The sequence below is a fragment of the Pelophylax lessonae genome (genome assembly GCF_965119305.1).
Source record: "Pelophylax lessonae genome assembly, chromosome: 8".
Lineage (NCBI taxonomy): Eukaryota > Metazoa > Chordata > Amphibia > Anura > Ranidae > Pelophylax > Pelophylax lessonae.
In genome coordinates this window covers 12,962,010-12,977,141 of record NC_138775.1, presented here as the reverse complement: position 1 = coordinate 12,977,141, position 15,132 = coordinate 12,962,010, and the positions used below count along the sequence as shown (strand labels likewise).

General features: G+C 46.8%; 1 protein-coding gene across 1 annotated transcript in view; it reads right to left on the bottom strand.

Annotated features, from left to right (window-relative positions):
• LOC309561327 (uncharacterized protein) overlaps window positions 1-15,132 on the bottom strand; it is an 83,388-nt gene that overhangs the window by 8,507 nt on the left and 59,749 nt on the right. The window contains exons 11-17 of the mRNA XM_082265190.1: window positions 12,878-12,923; window positions 12,736-12,787; window positions 11,206-11,300; window positions 7,785-7,865; window positions 5,231-5,305; window positions 2,939-3,325; window positions 2,710-2,784 (exon numbers count right to left, since the gene is read on the bottom strand). Of these exons, the coding sequence (XP_082121316.1) occupies window positions 2,710-2,784; window positions 2,939-3,325; window positions 5,231-5,305; window positions 7,785-7,865; window positions 11,206-11,300; window positions 12,736-12,787; window positions 12,878-12,923 (811 nt within the window). The remainder of the gene's footprint in view (window positions 1-2,709; window positions 2,785-2,938; window positions 3,326-5,230; window positions 5,306-7,784; window positions 7,866-11,205; window positions 11,301-12,735; window positions 12,788-12,877; window positions 12,924-15,132) is intronic.

Sequence of the window (15,132 nt, the reverse complement as noted above, 5' to 3'; positions counted from 1 at the left end):
ATTGGTTAATCATCGCCACCATTGACAATCATTGGCAACGATAAGGCACAGCAGTGTGAAATGCGTTTGCCAAATCATTTGGGAGCGGTTTATGGATCGTCTGTTTTTAATGGATTTCTTATAAAGCAGTGGTCCTCAACCCTGGCCTACAGGGCCCACTAACAGGCCAGGTTTTAGGTATTACCTTGGGGAGATGCAGACTAGAGTACTGCAATCACTGAGCAGCAAATGAGATCACCTGGGATGTATTTCAGTTATCTTGCAAACCTGGCCTGTTAGTGGGCCCTGTAGGCCAGGGTTGAGGACCACTGCTGTAAAAGGACTGGAAGTGCCGCCATATTTTGCTCTCTCATTACTGTGGAAGCGTCTTCGCTTGTCTCCAAAGTTGGTCTTTAGACCATACACATGCTCAAAGCACGGCTACGTTTATGATCATGCGATCTGTACTTCTTTGCTACAAAACTGAGGCATGCTGGTAGTGGGAGGAGTTATCCTGGGCTGTCCTACAGCATTTTTTTGGGTTGCCAATCCTCCTGTAGTCGGGTAAAAAAAAAAAAAAAAAACTTCCCGTTTTCCTCAATGGATTCCAAGAAAAGGATTTTACAGCATGCATAATAAACCTGATCCCAGAAGTGCATGATAAAACTGGACGGAAACAAATACAGAGCTGGAAAGGTTTTTTACAAACCCCAGGAAAGACTGAGTCCTATTTACATGCAAGGACATGGTGGTGATGTCATCTTGTATAATGCAGGGCCATCAGTCCAGCATTTTATGGGAGGATGCAGAGGGCCCACCCACATTCTGAAGTGTCAAACCACAGAGGAGATCACAGGTGGTAGCAAGGAATAATCCAATGATATCACCTTATTCATCATCCCCCTCGGCAAAACGAGTATTAAACCCCTGTGGTGGGGGTGTGGGGGGCCCACTGCAAGGCTAACGTTTTATTTTTTTGTCCCTGGTGTTCAGTGTGAAATAGGGATAGACCGATATGGTTTTTGAGGGCCGATACCGATATATTGGTCACAACGTATCGGTCGATATTTTGTTCATCTTATGTCAGGGTTCGAGACTAGTCTTCTCCTCCAACCATTAGGTGGTGATGCTCATGTAAGGATAAAATGAGGTCACAGCATAATTCCGTATACAAATGTTATTGAATATTCCACTCACATAATGTACAAATCAAAGATATCAGCAATTCCACATTAGCAGATCTTGATCTGATCACAGCACCGGAATGACGGACCCTGATACCCAAGTGGTCCTCAACTCCGGTCCTCAGGGCCCACTAACAGGCCAGGTTTGCAAGATAACTGAAATACATCCCAGGTGATATAATTTGCTGTTAAGTGATTGCAGTACTCTAGTCTGCATCTCCCCAAGGTAATACCTAAAATCTGGCCTGTTAGTGGGCCCTGAGGACTGGAGTTGAGGACCACTGCTCATACCCATGGATACCCCCGTGCTCATTTATATGCTCCCTTGTGAGTACCTAGGTGTGTGATTTTATGTGAATAAATCCTTCATACTGCACTTAAAGTGTCGCCTGTGTTCTCCCTACACATTAGCAGATCTGCTGGCAGATAGGTAGCTCTCACCCACTTGCCGTGAGTGATACCCGGGTGATACCGCTCCGTTCGGCATCCACTCAATACCGCTCCATCTCTCACCCGATACTGATCCGTCTCTCACTCACTTGCCATGATACCTGGGTGATATAGCTCCGTTCGGCATCCACTTAATACCGCTCCATCACCCACCCACCCGATACCGATCCGTCTCTCACCCACTTGCCGTGATACCCGGGTGATACCGCTCCGTTCAGCATCCACTCAATACCGCTCCATCTCTCACCCGCTCCCTCACCCACCCACCCGATACTGATCCGTCTCTCACCCACTTGCCGTGATACCCAGGTGATACCGCTCCGTTCGGCATCCACTCAATACCGTTCCATCTCTCACCAGCTCCATCATCCACCCACCCGATACCGATCCGTCTCTCACCCACTTGCCGTGATACCCGGGTAATACCACTCCGTTCGGCATCCACTCAATACCGCTCCATCACCCACCTGATACCGATCCATCTCTCATTACTTGCCGTGATACCCGGGTTATACCGCTCCGTTCAGCATCCACTCAATAACGCTCCATCTCTCACCCGCTTCATCACCCACCCGATACCGATCCGTCTCTCACCCAGTTGCCGTGACACCCGGGTGATACTGCTCAGTCCGGCATACGATCTTGGAGGTCATGCGGTCACGCCGGGCGCGACCACGCACGTGACCTTTGAGATGGAGTGGGTTAGAGACAGCGCATTATTGAGTGGTTGCCGAACAGAGCGGTATCACTTACGGCAAGTGGGTGAGAGATACCGATCTGGCAGCAGATCCGCTAATGCGGAATTGCTTATATCTTTAATTTGTACATATGTGAGTGGCATATTCAATAACATTTGTAAGCTGAATTATGCTATGTGACATCATTTTACCCTTACATGAGCAATATTTGGAATATCGGCAATATCGGCCAGTTCCGGGGCAGATACAGATATCGGCAAAAGTCAATATCGGCCCTCCAATAATCGGCTTTGCCGATAATCGGTCGATCCCTAGTGTGAAATATGCTGCAAGTTTCATCCCACCCCTAGAATGTGTGACATAGAAGACAAAGATGACTGACCCGAAAAGGCACTCACCTCTTGCTCTCTCTGCTGCAGGTACTCAAGCTCCTTCCGAGACTTCTTCATCTTCTCCTGAATTGCAATATTTTGCTGTCAGAGAAAACCAAAAATTGCTAATCAGTGAATGGTAGGACCTAGGCGTGTTGTGTTCGTCCCAAGAAAGGACACTGGGTTGGAGGTGCCCGATGGAATACACAGAACATACGTTAAGCGTTATTATGTACATTTATCTGGGAAGGAATACCTTGTGCAGCTCTGATAAGTTCTTGTGTTTCATCAGGGTATCTTTACTGGGGAATTGCCTGCGACACAACAAACACACCAACTTCTTCCAGTCGATCAACTTGTCATAATCCGTGCTGCTGAACACAGCAGGGGCGGGTTTAGGCTCAGGTTTAGGTATCAGTTTGGGTGCAGGTTTAGGTATCAGTTTGGGTGCAGGTTTAGGTACAGGTATAACGATTGGTTTAGGCACTGGTTTGGGAGCAGGTGGTGCAGGCGGTGGAGGTGGAGAGACGGGCTTCTTCTGTAATGGGGGAATCATCTTTTGATCTGTCTCCTCCTCTTCTTCCTCTTCGTCGCTGTCCTCTACATATGCCCCAAGGAGCCCCAGCAGAGGGTTCACCTTTGGCTGTATAGAAAAATAAGGGAAGAAGTGACAAACCCAACAATGAGATAAAATTAGCAAGGAGAAAAATAGCCTAGAAAATTTACACTGCTAAAACATGGCCACACGTAGCGGGTGGTTGATTTAGGCCCCTTAAACCGGGCTTACCTCTCCCCACTGCCCATAAAAGTGATCCCGTGCCAAAAATCATGCCAGGACCACCTTTATCAGATTCCAGATCGCCAGCAGTATAAAAAAATACCGGGGTTATGGCAGCTAGTTGCTGCCATAACCCTGGTATTTAACGTCAAAGTACTGACGTAAATACACGGTGGGCGGTCCGGAAGTTGTTAACAGTCAAGTGGACTGGGGTAAAAATATATTGACTAGTCTGTGGGGCTGGAACAGCCTTTATTAACCGGGGTGCCTTGGCAAAATGCTAACTTTTTTTTTACAAATTGTATACAAGCCAGCAGGTGGATCAAGCCTGCCTTTAAGTTACACAAAGCAACGGGTTTTCATTACGACTTTCTAGATCAGGGGTCCTCAAACTACGGCCCGCCAGGGTCCTGAACCCGGCCCACCGGCATCGGGCTGACTGCCTGTCACTCACTGGAGCTCTAATAGGCTTCAGAAAAGGGAGGACCCGGGGCGCAGAGCACTGCGCCCTAGCCCACCCATTTGTGTGACAATAGCGAATGAAAATTCGCTATCGTCAAACAGATCCTCCTCCTGGCCAATCAGGAAGCGGGTCCGAGACAGGCTTCCTGATTGGCCGAAAGGCGATCCCATGCCATTGGCCGAGGAGGAGGCGGGAGGACTTGAGGAGATGCAGGGGACCGAGGAGAAGCCGCCGCTGCAGGTAAGTGCATCGGTCCCTCTGCATTGAAGGTGGCACGGCACTCTGCGGTCACTCTGCATTGAAGGGGGGCATGCTGCTGTCACTCTGCATTGAAAGGGGGCAGGCTGCGGTCACTCTGCATTGAAAGGGGGCACGCTGTGGTCATATATAAATAAATCAAATATTGTATTGTTTTTCCTGTTTTTTTTTGTGCACTACAAATAAAATATGCGCATTGGAATTCGTTCATATTTTCTTTTAAACTATAGTCCGGCCCCCAACAGTGTCTGAGGGACCGTGAACTGGCCCCGTTTCAAAAGTTTGAGGACCCCTGTTCTAGATACTGCCATCCTAACAACCAATGAAGTCATCAGTTAAGGAGGATGTCTTCACAGCATCCTTGTTTGACCCTTCTGTGCCCCTCTTCCTCAGCACTAGGGTGACATAAGCTGACTGATGGAGCGATATTGGAGGGAGAAGAGAAACCTTGGAATACTAGTCAGTACCAATGTGCAAAAGTGTATTTGCTTTGGAAGAATAAATCACCTCTAACGTTGGGTGTCCTACATGTGGCTGTTGCTGCATTGTGTAAAACTATTAGAACAGTTTTTTACATTTTAGAATTTGGTGCCTTGGGATTGTCTATATTTAAGGGTACCTTGACTGAAAAAAGGTTGAGAAACACTGCTCTACAAGAACATGAAGATATGTGGTTGGGTCTAGATCAGGAGTCTTCAAACTATGGCCCTCCAGTTGTTCAGGAACTACAATTCCCACCATGCCATGCCAGTGAATGTCAGAGTTTTACAATGCCTCATGGGATATGTAGTTCCGCAACAGCTGGAGGGCCGTACTTTGAGGATCCCTGACCTAGAATGTCAAATTAGTAATACATTGGGCATAGTGGATTGGGGGGGGGGCACCTGCTGCACATTTCCTTAATGCATTTCATCACACTGGGCAGCTTCTGTAGGAGGGATAGGTGGGGGCAGTAGGTAGAGCAGGAAGGGGGTCAAGGAGAACATAATGGTGGATGGGTGTGGATTGCAAATGGAGGGGGAAGGGACTGGAATGCATGGTCATTTTACCTCAGCAGGCTCTTCTTTCTTCACCGTCACTGGGGGCGGTAATGGCCTCTTAAATGCCTCTTCCTCCTCCGTCTCCTAAAATCAAACCCGGGGTTATACTTCCAGTAAAGCAGATTAAAAGGTCAGCAGAATCTCCATGTGAAACCCACATCCTTAGCAATACTCTGAGTGCAGCAATCACATATAGTGGGGTAAACCACAAAGAATAACTTCTCCAAATTTTACAAATAGTATGTGTAAGCAGTGATTGGTCAGTACAGGCAGCTGCCTACTGGCATTTGTCTCTTCTGTGCAGGCTGAAGAAAGAGTTTATGAACTCGATACCCGTTTTTCCTGGAGCAACAGACTCCACCAAGGAAATAAAACCAAGCTTCCTGTGCCATAGTAATGGTGCAGGAAACTATCAGGAGTGGTGTGCGCCACATTAAGCAGATAGACCCTTTTCAGGTCTATCTGGTTCACCCGCGCCATGGGTAGAGAGATCGGAGCATGCGGCTCCAGTTCTCCTGTTCTCTGTGCTGTACCTGTCACAGCCACGGAAGAACAGAGAACTGATCACTCTTAATGAAGCAGTTTGTATCTCTTATTAACCACTACCGGACCGCCCGCCGCAGTTTTACTGCGGCAGGGCGGCCCTTCTGCGCGAAACCATGTTGGTCGCGCGCCTGCAGCTAGAGGGCGAGCGCGCTCCCGCCCCCACACTGCAGCGGGGACCTCTATGCATGGGGCAGGCGGCTCCAACTGCTGCCTGACACCCACGATCGCTCCCCACTGACAGAGAAGAACGGTCAGCTGTTGTAAACACAGCTGACCGTTGTTCTCTCTGGAATGATCACAGAGCGCCTGTGATCCTTCTATATAGGATCACAGGTCTCCATGATCATTTCACAAGCCATGCCCCCCTCACTCCCCTAGGCTCACATTTAACCCCTTGATCATCCACAGTGTTAACCCCTTCCCTGCCAGTGTCATTAGTACAGTGACAGTGCATATTTTTAGCACTGATCACTGTAGTAATGTCACTGGTACCCCCAAAAGTGTCAAAAATGTCAGTTAGGGGCCCGATCTGTCCGCCGCAATGTCGCAGTCCAGCTAAAAATCGCAGATTGTCGCCATTACTAATAAAATTAAAAAAAAAACAGCAATAAAAATGACAAATCTTTCCCGTAGTTAGTAGACGCAATAACTTTTGCGCAAACCAATCAAAATACGCTTATTGCAAAAATGTGTAGAAGAAAACAAAGTGGACAAAAATGTTATATTTAGATTTTTACATTTTTTTTTTGAGAAGGTTATATAGCAGAATGTGAAAATTGTTAAATTTTCAGAATTGTCGCTCTTTTTTTGTTTATAGCGCAAAAAATAAATAAATAAAAAATAAAAAATTTGCATAGGTGATCAAATACCACCAAAACAAAGCTCTATTTGTGGGGAAAAAAAGGACATCAATTTTATTGTCCGCTGAAGTAACGCAGCGCTGAATCACAAAATATGGCCTGGTCATTAAGGGGGAAAATCTTCCGGTCCAGAAGTGGTAAACCCCTTAGCGCTGTGCTGAGAGCACGCACCCTGCATGCTCCTGGCACAGCAACCAGTGTCTATCTGAAAGCAATCGGGAGTCTTCAGATCATATGACCACTGACAACCAATCACCCCAGTCACATGCTCTTAAGCCACGCCCCACGGCATCTCAAACCTCTTAAAGAGTCGGGAGGCGCGGCCGTGAATAGGTTGACTAAGAGCAGCAGCTGTTCAGTTTTTTATCTTTTAAAAGAGTGGTGAAAGCATTGCGATTGCACCACTCTTGTTAACCCCCCCCCCACCATGTGTATAACCAGTACATATTGTTTCCACCCCTCAGAGTAATGCCTAGTGCACACGGGCCGAATGTTAAGCATCATCGGCTGGTTCAATATAGACCGACCCAACATTCGGCCCATGTGTACAGGAGCTGGTTCTGACTGAAGCTGGCCGTTCGGACGGCTTGTCGAACAGTCATGACCGAAAAAGATCTAACAACCGGCTCCTGATTGTGCTCTCAGCCATTGGCTGAGAGCGCTGACCGGCATGTTCAGGCGGGGGAACTGGCTCCCTGTCAGAAAACAAAGGCTCAGCAGGGGAGATCGCTGTACTAACTGAGTTGTTAGTGCAGCAGCTCTAACCTGAGCGGTCAATTTTTTTTTTATTTGCAGGTTGAACGAGAGGAAAAAAAAAAAAAAAGAAAACTAGTAGTGTGTACCAGGCTTAAAGGAGAAGTACAGTCAAAGCTCGTTTGGCTGTACTTCTATGGACCACAGGAGTGCAGTTTGTTCTGCACTGCTGTGACCCATTTTCAGCAGACAGCAGGCTGAAGTCAGCAGGGGGGGGGGGGGGGCGCATGGAAGAGAGCTGCTGGCTGACAGCCACCAGCTCTCTGCTCAGGGAGCTGTGGTGGGAACTGAGCGATCGGCGGTGTTTGATCACTCGGTTCTCAGTGTTAGAGCCTGCATCCAGCCAAGTATGATTCTGGACAAAAGACAAAACCCCATAATTCTTTTAAGCGACTCCTGCTCACCTCAGTGAAGCCTCTTCTGGTGCGACTCGGTTTCTCCTTTGTGTCTCTTTCAGACTCCCGGAAAGAATCATCCCGCTTCTGCTGCAGAGAGATGAGATGTGGTTATTGAACAGATAAGGCCAGGTGTACACAGTCCTCACATAACGGAATGCAGATATAAGGGTGGCATTACCTGAGAACATGGAGACCACCCAACCTCCACCAGCTACGGCCTGTGCTAATTTTTCAGGGGTTACCGAATCGGAATGGCATTCTTGGGGTGTTCACTTGACCGTTTTGCTGAGTGCAACTTTGGACAAGAACATTGTACTTTCCAATGCAGGCAGGCTCCCTTGGAACATGCGGCTTGAAGGACAGTCCCATACTTGTGGGTAGATTGGGACCATTTATACCGCCTGCCCTGTGAGGCTATTTGGCTACTTGGACCATTGATATCGCCAGCTGATCATGATGAGGTTGATATAACTACATGTTAAAGCATCTGTGACTTATGCCCCATACACACGTGCAGATTATCTGCAGACTTTTGTCTGCAGACTTACCAAAACCATATAATATGGAGGTCAAACCTAAACACTTTCAATTTGTATGCAATCCGGCAGGCCCTTGCACTACATAGAAAAGGTAAGTCTGCAGACAAAAGTCTGCAGATAATCTGCACGTGTGTATGGGGCATTAGAGACTCGGAAGAGACTCGCTTAGAGACTCGGAAGAGACTCGCTTAGAGACTCGGAAGAGACTCGCTTAGAGACTCGGAAGAGACTCGCTTAGAGACTCGGAAGAGACTCGCTTAGAGACTCGGAAGAGACTCGCTTAGAGACTCGGAAGAGACTCGCTTAGAGACTCGGAAGAGACTCGCTTAGAGACTCGGAAGAGACTCGCGAAGAGACTCGGAAGAGACTCGCTTAGAGACTCGGAAGAGACTCGCTTAGAGACTCGGAAGAGACTCGCTTAGAGACTCGGAAGAGACTCGCGAAGAGACTCGGAAGAGACTCGGAAGAGACTCGCGAAGAGACTCGGAAGAGACTCGCGAAGAGACTCGGAAGAGACTCGCGAAGAGACTCGCGAAGAGACTCGGAAGAGACTCGCGAAGAGACTCGGAAGAGACTCGCGAAGAGACTCGCGAAGAGACTCGCGAAGAGACTCGCGAAGAGACTCGCGAAGAGACTCGCGAAGAGACTCGCGAAGAGACTCGCGAAGAGACTCGCGAAGAGACTCGCGAAGAGACTCGCGAAGAGACTCGCGAAGAGACTCGCGAAGAGACTCGCGAAGAGACTCGGAAGAGACTCGCGAAGAGACTCGCGAAGAGACTCGCGAAGAGACTCGGAAGAGACGTGTGCACTACTTTGAAGAGACTTAAATGATAGGCGACTTTGTCTGTGGGAAATGCCTGGCTAATCTTTTTCTTCTTCCTGGAAAGTCTGATAACAAGTCGCTTGGAAATAGATAAGGATCCAACTTAGAGGCGACTCCCATTGAAGTCTATGTGCACAAGTCGGATAGAGGTCGTCTTGAAGTAGTACAGGAACCTTTTCTGAAGTCAAAGCGACTTCAGTAGTGCATATTAAGACGGCTCTCATTCATTTACATTAAATTTGTGATGACAAGAGACTTGGGGCGACTTGAGGGCACACAAGTCGTGTCCCAAGTCAGAGTAGTGTGAACTGGGTCTTAGGTTTCCTATTTCTTTGTGCTTACTTTGCAAAAAATAAAATAAAAATAAAGCACACTGTAATAGCAAAAAGAAACTAAGGCGAGCTTGGAAAGGACAGAGTTAATTGGGGCTAGCACACTTTTTATTTTTTTACTCATCTGTGGCCTTGTTCACACGGACGTACTTAAAAGTGGTTGTAAAGGTAGAAGGTCTATTCTATGCATTAAAGTGGAGTTCCGGCCTATTTTGCAACTTTAGTGATTCCTGGAGTGCTCGCTATGCTGATCAACAATTGGGCATTTTCAATTTTTTTCGGGGGTCCCCGACCTTATTTTCAGGGAATTTTTGATTGTACTTCCTCCTTCTCCCCCCTCCGTGGCCACGGCCACAGACATCACTTCCGCCTTTGCATTGCATCCTGGGAGCTGTTTGTCATCACTCCCAGGAGGCTGGAATCAGGAAGAACTCCCAGAACACTCCCTGGAATCAGGAAGAAGGACACAGCAGATTACACTGCGGCTTCAGATGCCCATGTCTAAAATGGCCGCTACCCAGAGAGCATTTTTAAAAGTAAGATTTTGAATAAAATCCAATACCGTACTCCTTGTAAGTATGAGAATAGCGGTTCTGTAAAGGGCGATGGATTAGTATTATAGGGGTATTTTTAGTTAAGAAAGGTATTTGAGGGCAGAACTCCGCTTTCAGATAAAAAGCCCCCCTAATACTTACCTGCCCATCTCTATCCATCGATGTTGCATTAGTGTCTCGGCTGCCCGAGACTCTCCCTCCTTGCTGGCTGAAACCAGCAGCACGGCGCCATTGACTCCCGCTGTTGCCAATCAAATTCAGGGAGCCAATGAGAAGAGGGGGAGAGGAGGTGTCTGAATGGACACAGTGAGCTGCAGCTTGGCCTGGGTGCCCCCATAGCAAGGTGGCACACATAAGAGGGGGGGGGGGGGGGCAGGAGCGCTGAATTGGGACCCAAGAAGAAGAGGATCTGCATTTCTGTACAGGTAAACATGGCCCTCACATGGGTGGACATTGCAGTATGCTGCGTGAATAAGGCCTAAAACCACAGTTCTGAGGCTCCAGTTATAAGTCCTCTCTCTTCTTCGGTACAGTATGCAGGGTCCTCCTTCAAGTAGTCACCTGTGTGATGCGGACCCATCTATTGGGTTCTCTCAGGATCCAGAAGTCAGCACAGGTGATGTCAGTGTTGAAGGGACTGTCAAGGAACAGCCTGTGTGGCCATATGCACCAGCGAAGGGGATATGGGGGGGGGGGTTGGGGGTGTCAATATTGACTGGAGATGGGGTTTAATTTTTGCTTGGATTTTAATAAGCACGTGTTGCAGCGATCAATGCCGAGACAGCTGCTGACTGCAGCTCTGCACCTCAGTTGTCACAATGACATCATTTGACACCAGCTACACCCTTCGAGTGATACAAGAAACCATCCTGGGTTCATGATTGGTTGCACTGGGCCACAAAAATCGGTCTGGCACTCACTATGGGGAACTCTGTGGGAATGTTGGGATTGCTTTTGATAATTTAAAGAAAAGTAAGAACAACCTCTCTATCTGTGCAGTCAGATTTATGTGAAAAGGCTTCTGTGATCAGAAAACTCATCATTACTAATAGGAAAACATTAATGGAGGAGAAGGACAATGATAAAACCAAACAATAGTACATTGCAGAACATTGGATAGGACTGTCCCTGGGGTGACTGGGAGCTAACACAGGGTACAGGAAGGGGCAGAGATAATACCTCAGATTTGGGCTCATTGTAAAAGGAGTCTGTTAGCGGATCCACATAACATCCAGTTTTTGGGTCAAAAATGTAACTTGGACCTTCTTCTTCAGCTGTAAAAGAAATGATTCACGTTAATAAGGGGGGGGGGGGGTGAGAGAGGGAGGAGAGACGGAGGAACGGGGGGTGAGAGAGGGAGGGAGAGACGGAGGAATGGGGGGTGAGAGAGGGAGGGAGGGAGAGACGGAGGAACGGGGGGTAAGAGAGGGAGGGAGGGAGAGACGGAGGAACGGGGGGTGAGAGAGGGAGGGAGGGAGAGACGGAGGAACGGGGGGTGAGAGAGGGAGGGAGGGAGAGACGGGGACGGGGAGGGCGGCCCTCCTGCACGAAACACTCCCCTAGGCTCACATTTAACCCCTTGATCACCCACACTTAAACCCCTTCCCTGCCAGTGTCATTGTTACAGTGACAGTGCATATTTTTAGCATTGATTACTGTAGTAATGTCACTGGTTCCCCCAAAAGTGTCAAAAAGGTTAGGGGTCCAATCTGTCCGCCGCAATGTCGCAGATCGCCGCCATTACTAGTAAAAAAAAAAAAACCCAATAAAAAAAAATGACAAATCTTTCCCGTAGTTTGTAGACGCGATAACTTTTGCGCAAACTAAACAAAATACGCTTATTGCGATTTTTTTTTTTACCAGATTTTTTTTTTTTTTAACCAAAAAATATGTAGCATAAAACAAATTGGCCTAAAATGATAAAAAATTTTGATTTTTACATTTTTTGGGAGGGAATTTCATATAAAAAAAAAATGTGAAAAATATTGTTCTTTTTTCAAAATTGTTGCTTTTTTTTGTTTATAGCGCAAAAAGTAAAAAAAAAAAATCGCACAGGTGATCAAATACCACCAAAAGAAAGCTCTGTTTGTGGGAAAAAAAGGACGTAAATTTTGTTTGGGTACGGCGTCGCACGGCCGCGCAATTGTCAGTTAAAGTCACGCAGTGCCGAATCGCAAAAAGTGGCCTGGATGTAAAGCTGGAAAATCCTCCGGTGGTAAAGTGAGAAAATCTTCTGGTCCAGAAGGAATTTAAAAAAGATTTAAAGTGATTGTAAAAGATAACTATGTAAACCCGCCCCCCATTCAGTTTAAAATGAACTGAAAGGATGTAAAAAAAAAAAACCTAATAAATGCCTTCCCCCCCCCCCCTTTTTAATCAGATGTTTAGAAAGGCAAGGGAGGAGAAAAAGCAGCATACTGATCTTCCCAGTGAAAGGCTGTTTGTGGGGGATCAGCACCAGTCTGATCATTGGAAGAGAGCAGGCTAATTTCCCGGCATAGCTAGAGAACTGACCGTGCTGTGCTCTCATGCCTAGTGTGGTCAGTTTTTATTAGAAAAACCAGAGGGACCGCAAGGAACACCAGGGATTTCACACAAAGGAACCAATACTAAGAACAGGATACTCTCATAGAAGTCCATGTTACAGCAAGGACATGTCAGGAATATGAAATGTTGGGAGTACATATGCTTTAATAATGGAAAGCTCACCTCTGAATCCTGGGTAGGTGAACGGCTTCCTCTGGCCTCTCTGTTTCCGGTTCTATATAGAGAATTGTAGAGGTTACACAACAATTCACAAAGTCTGAACCCCCATACCTCCCAAATCACAGCCCCATGAACTCCCAATCACCTTGCCAGGAGACGACTTGTTGCCTTTCCCGGATCTGCCTTCAGTCCTATGAGAGGAATAGAAGATTCTGGTCAGTTTAGTGTGTTGGGAGGATTCGGGCCTTGTTCTGTACACAGCGCCTTTCACTTTACACTATATTACCAAAAGTATTGGGACGCCTGCCTTTACACACACATGAACTTTACCCGGTTGCCGACCGCCGCAAGTACATATACTGCGGCGGTCAGCCCCGGCCAGGCAAAGTGACGTATCAGTACGTCACTAGCCTGGGAGCCAATAGCAGGCGCCTCGGCTCGTTCACAGACACCTCCGCCGGTCACTTGCGATCGTCCGCTGTGAAGGGAGAAAGGCAGACGGCTGATGTAAACACAGCCGTCTGTCATTCTCCCATGTGTAAAAGCACAGATCATACGGTCCTGCTATGTAGGATCGTAGATCTCTGCTGTTACACACACAGCCACATCCAATCACAGTTAGAATCACGCCCCTAGGGACACACTTAACCCCTCCCTCTCAAATAAAGTTAACCCCTTTCCTGCCAGTGTCATTTTTACAGTAACAGTGCATATGTATAGCACTGATTACTGTAGTAATGTCACTGGTAACCCCAAAAGTGTCAAAAATGTCAGTCAAGGGTCCGATCTGTCCGCCGCAATGTCGCAGTCCGCAAAAAAAAAAAAAAAAAAAAAAAAAAAGGCAGATCGCCGCCATTACTCAAAAAAAAAAAAAAAAAAAAAAAAAAAAAAGGCAGATCGCCGCCATTACTCAAAAAAAAAAAAAAAAAAAAAAAAAAAAAGGCAGATCGCCGCCATTACTCAAAAAAAAAAAAAAAAAAAAAAAAAAAAGGCAGATCGCCGCCATTACTCAAAAAAAAAAAAAAAAAAAAAAAAAAAAAAGGCAGATCGCCGCCATTACTCAAAAAAAAAAAAAAAAAAAAAAAAAAAAAAGGCAGATCGCCGCCATTACTCAAAAAAAAAAAAAAGGCAGATCGCCGCCATTACTCAAAAAAAAAACACAACAAAAATTACAGAAATCTTTCCCTTAGTAAACGCAATAACTTTTGCGCAAACCAATCAAAATACGCTTATTATGATTTTTTTTTTTAACCAAACATATGTAGCAGAAAACAAATTGGCCAAAAATTAAAAAAAATTTAGATTTTTACATATTTTTTGGGGGGAATTTCATATAAAAAAAAATGTGAAAAATATTGTTATTTTTGCAAAATTGTCGCTCTTTTTGATTATAGCGCATGATCAAAAAATCGCACAGGTGATCAAATACCACCAAAAGAAAGCTCTGTTTGTGGGAAAAAAAAGGACGACCGATTCATTTGGGTACAGCGTCGCACGACCGCGCAATTGTCCGTTAAAGTCACGCAGTGCCGAATCGCAAAATACCCCCTGGTCAGGAAGGGGGTAAAATCTTCCAGGGCTTAAGTGGTTAATGGCATCCCAGTCTTAGTCCGTAGGGTTCAATATTGAGTTGGCCCATCCTTTGCAGCTATAACAGCTTCAACTCTTCTGGGAGGGCTGTCCACAAGGCTTAGGAGTGTCTATGGGAATGTTTGACCATTCTTCCAGAAGCGCATTTGTGAGGTCAGGCACGGATGTTGGATGAGAAGGCCTGGCTCACAGTCTCCGCTCTAATTTATCCCAAAGGTGTTTGATCGGGTTGAGGTCAAGACAGACAAGCTCCTCCACCCCAAACTCGCTCATCCATGTCTTTATGGACCTTGCTTTGTGCACTGGTCCAAATCATTTGGTGGAGGGGGGATTATGGTGTGTGGTTGTTTTTCAGGTGTTGGGTTTGGCCTCTTAAGGCGCTTTTCCACTGCATGGAACCGAACGGTTCGGCTCGCTTAAACAGTACCACCTCGGTTGGGGTTCCAATGGCGATTTTCCACTGCATGGAACTGAACGGTTTGGCTCGCTTTTGCGCTTTTCCACTGCATGGTACCGCATGGTATAGTGTAGGAACGGTTCGGTATGGCAGCGCTTTTCCACTACATGGAACCGAACGGTACGGCTCGCTTAAACAGTACCACCTCAGTTGTGGTTCCAAGAGGGCCGTACCGGTACCATATCCCACAATCCTTTGCATGCAGCCTTGACGGTTTATCACTACTAGCCACTGATTGGTCAGAGAATCGTTGTTATCCCACCCACTTACTACTTTAGTGGAAAAGCAAACCGTACCGAATCGTTCCAACACCGTACCATGCGGTACCATGCAGTGGAAAACCAAACCGAGCC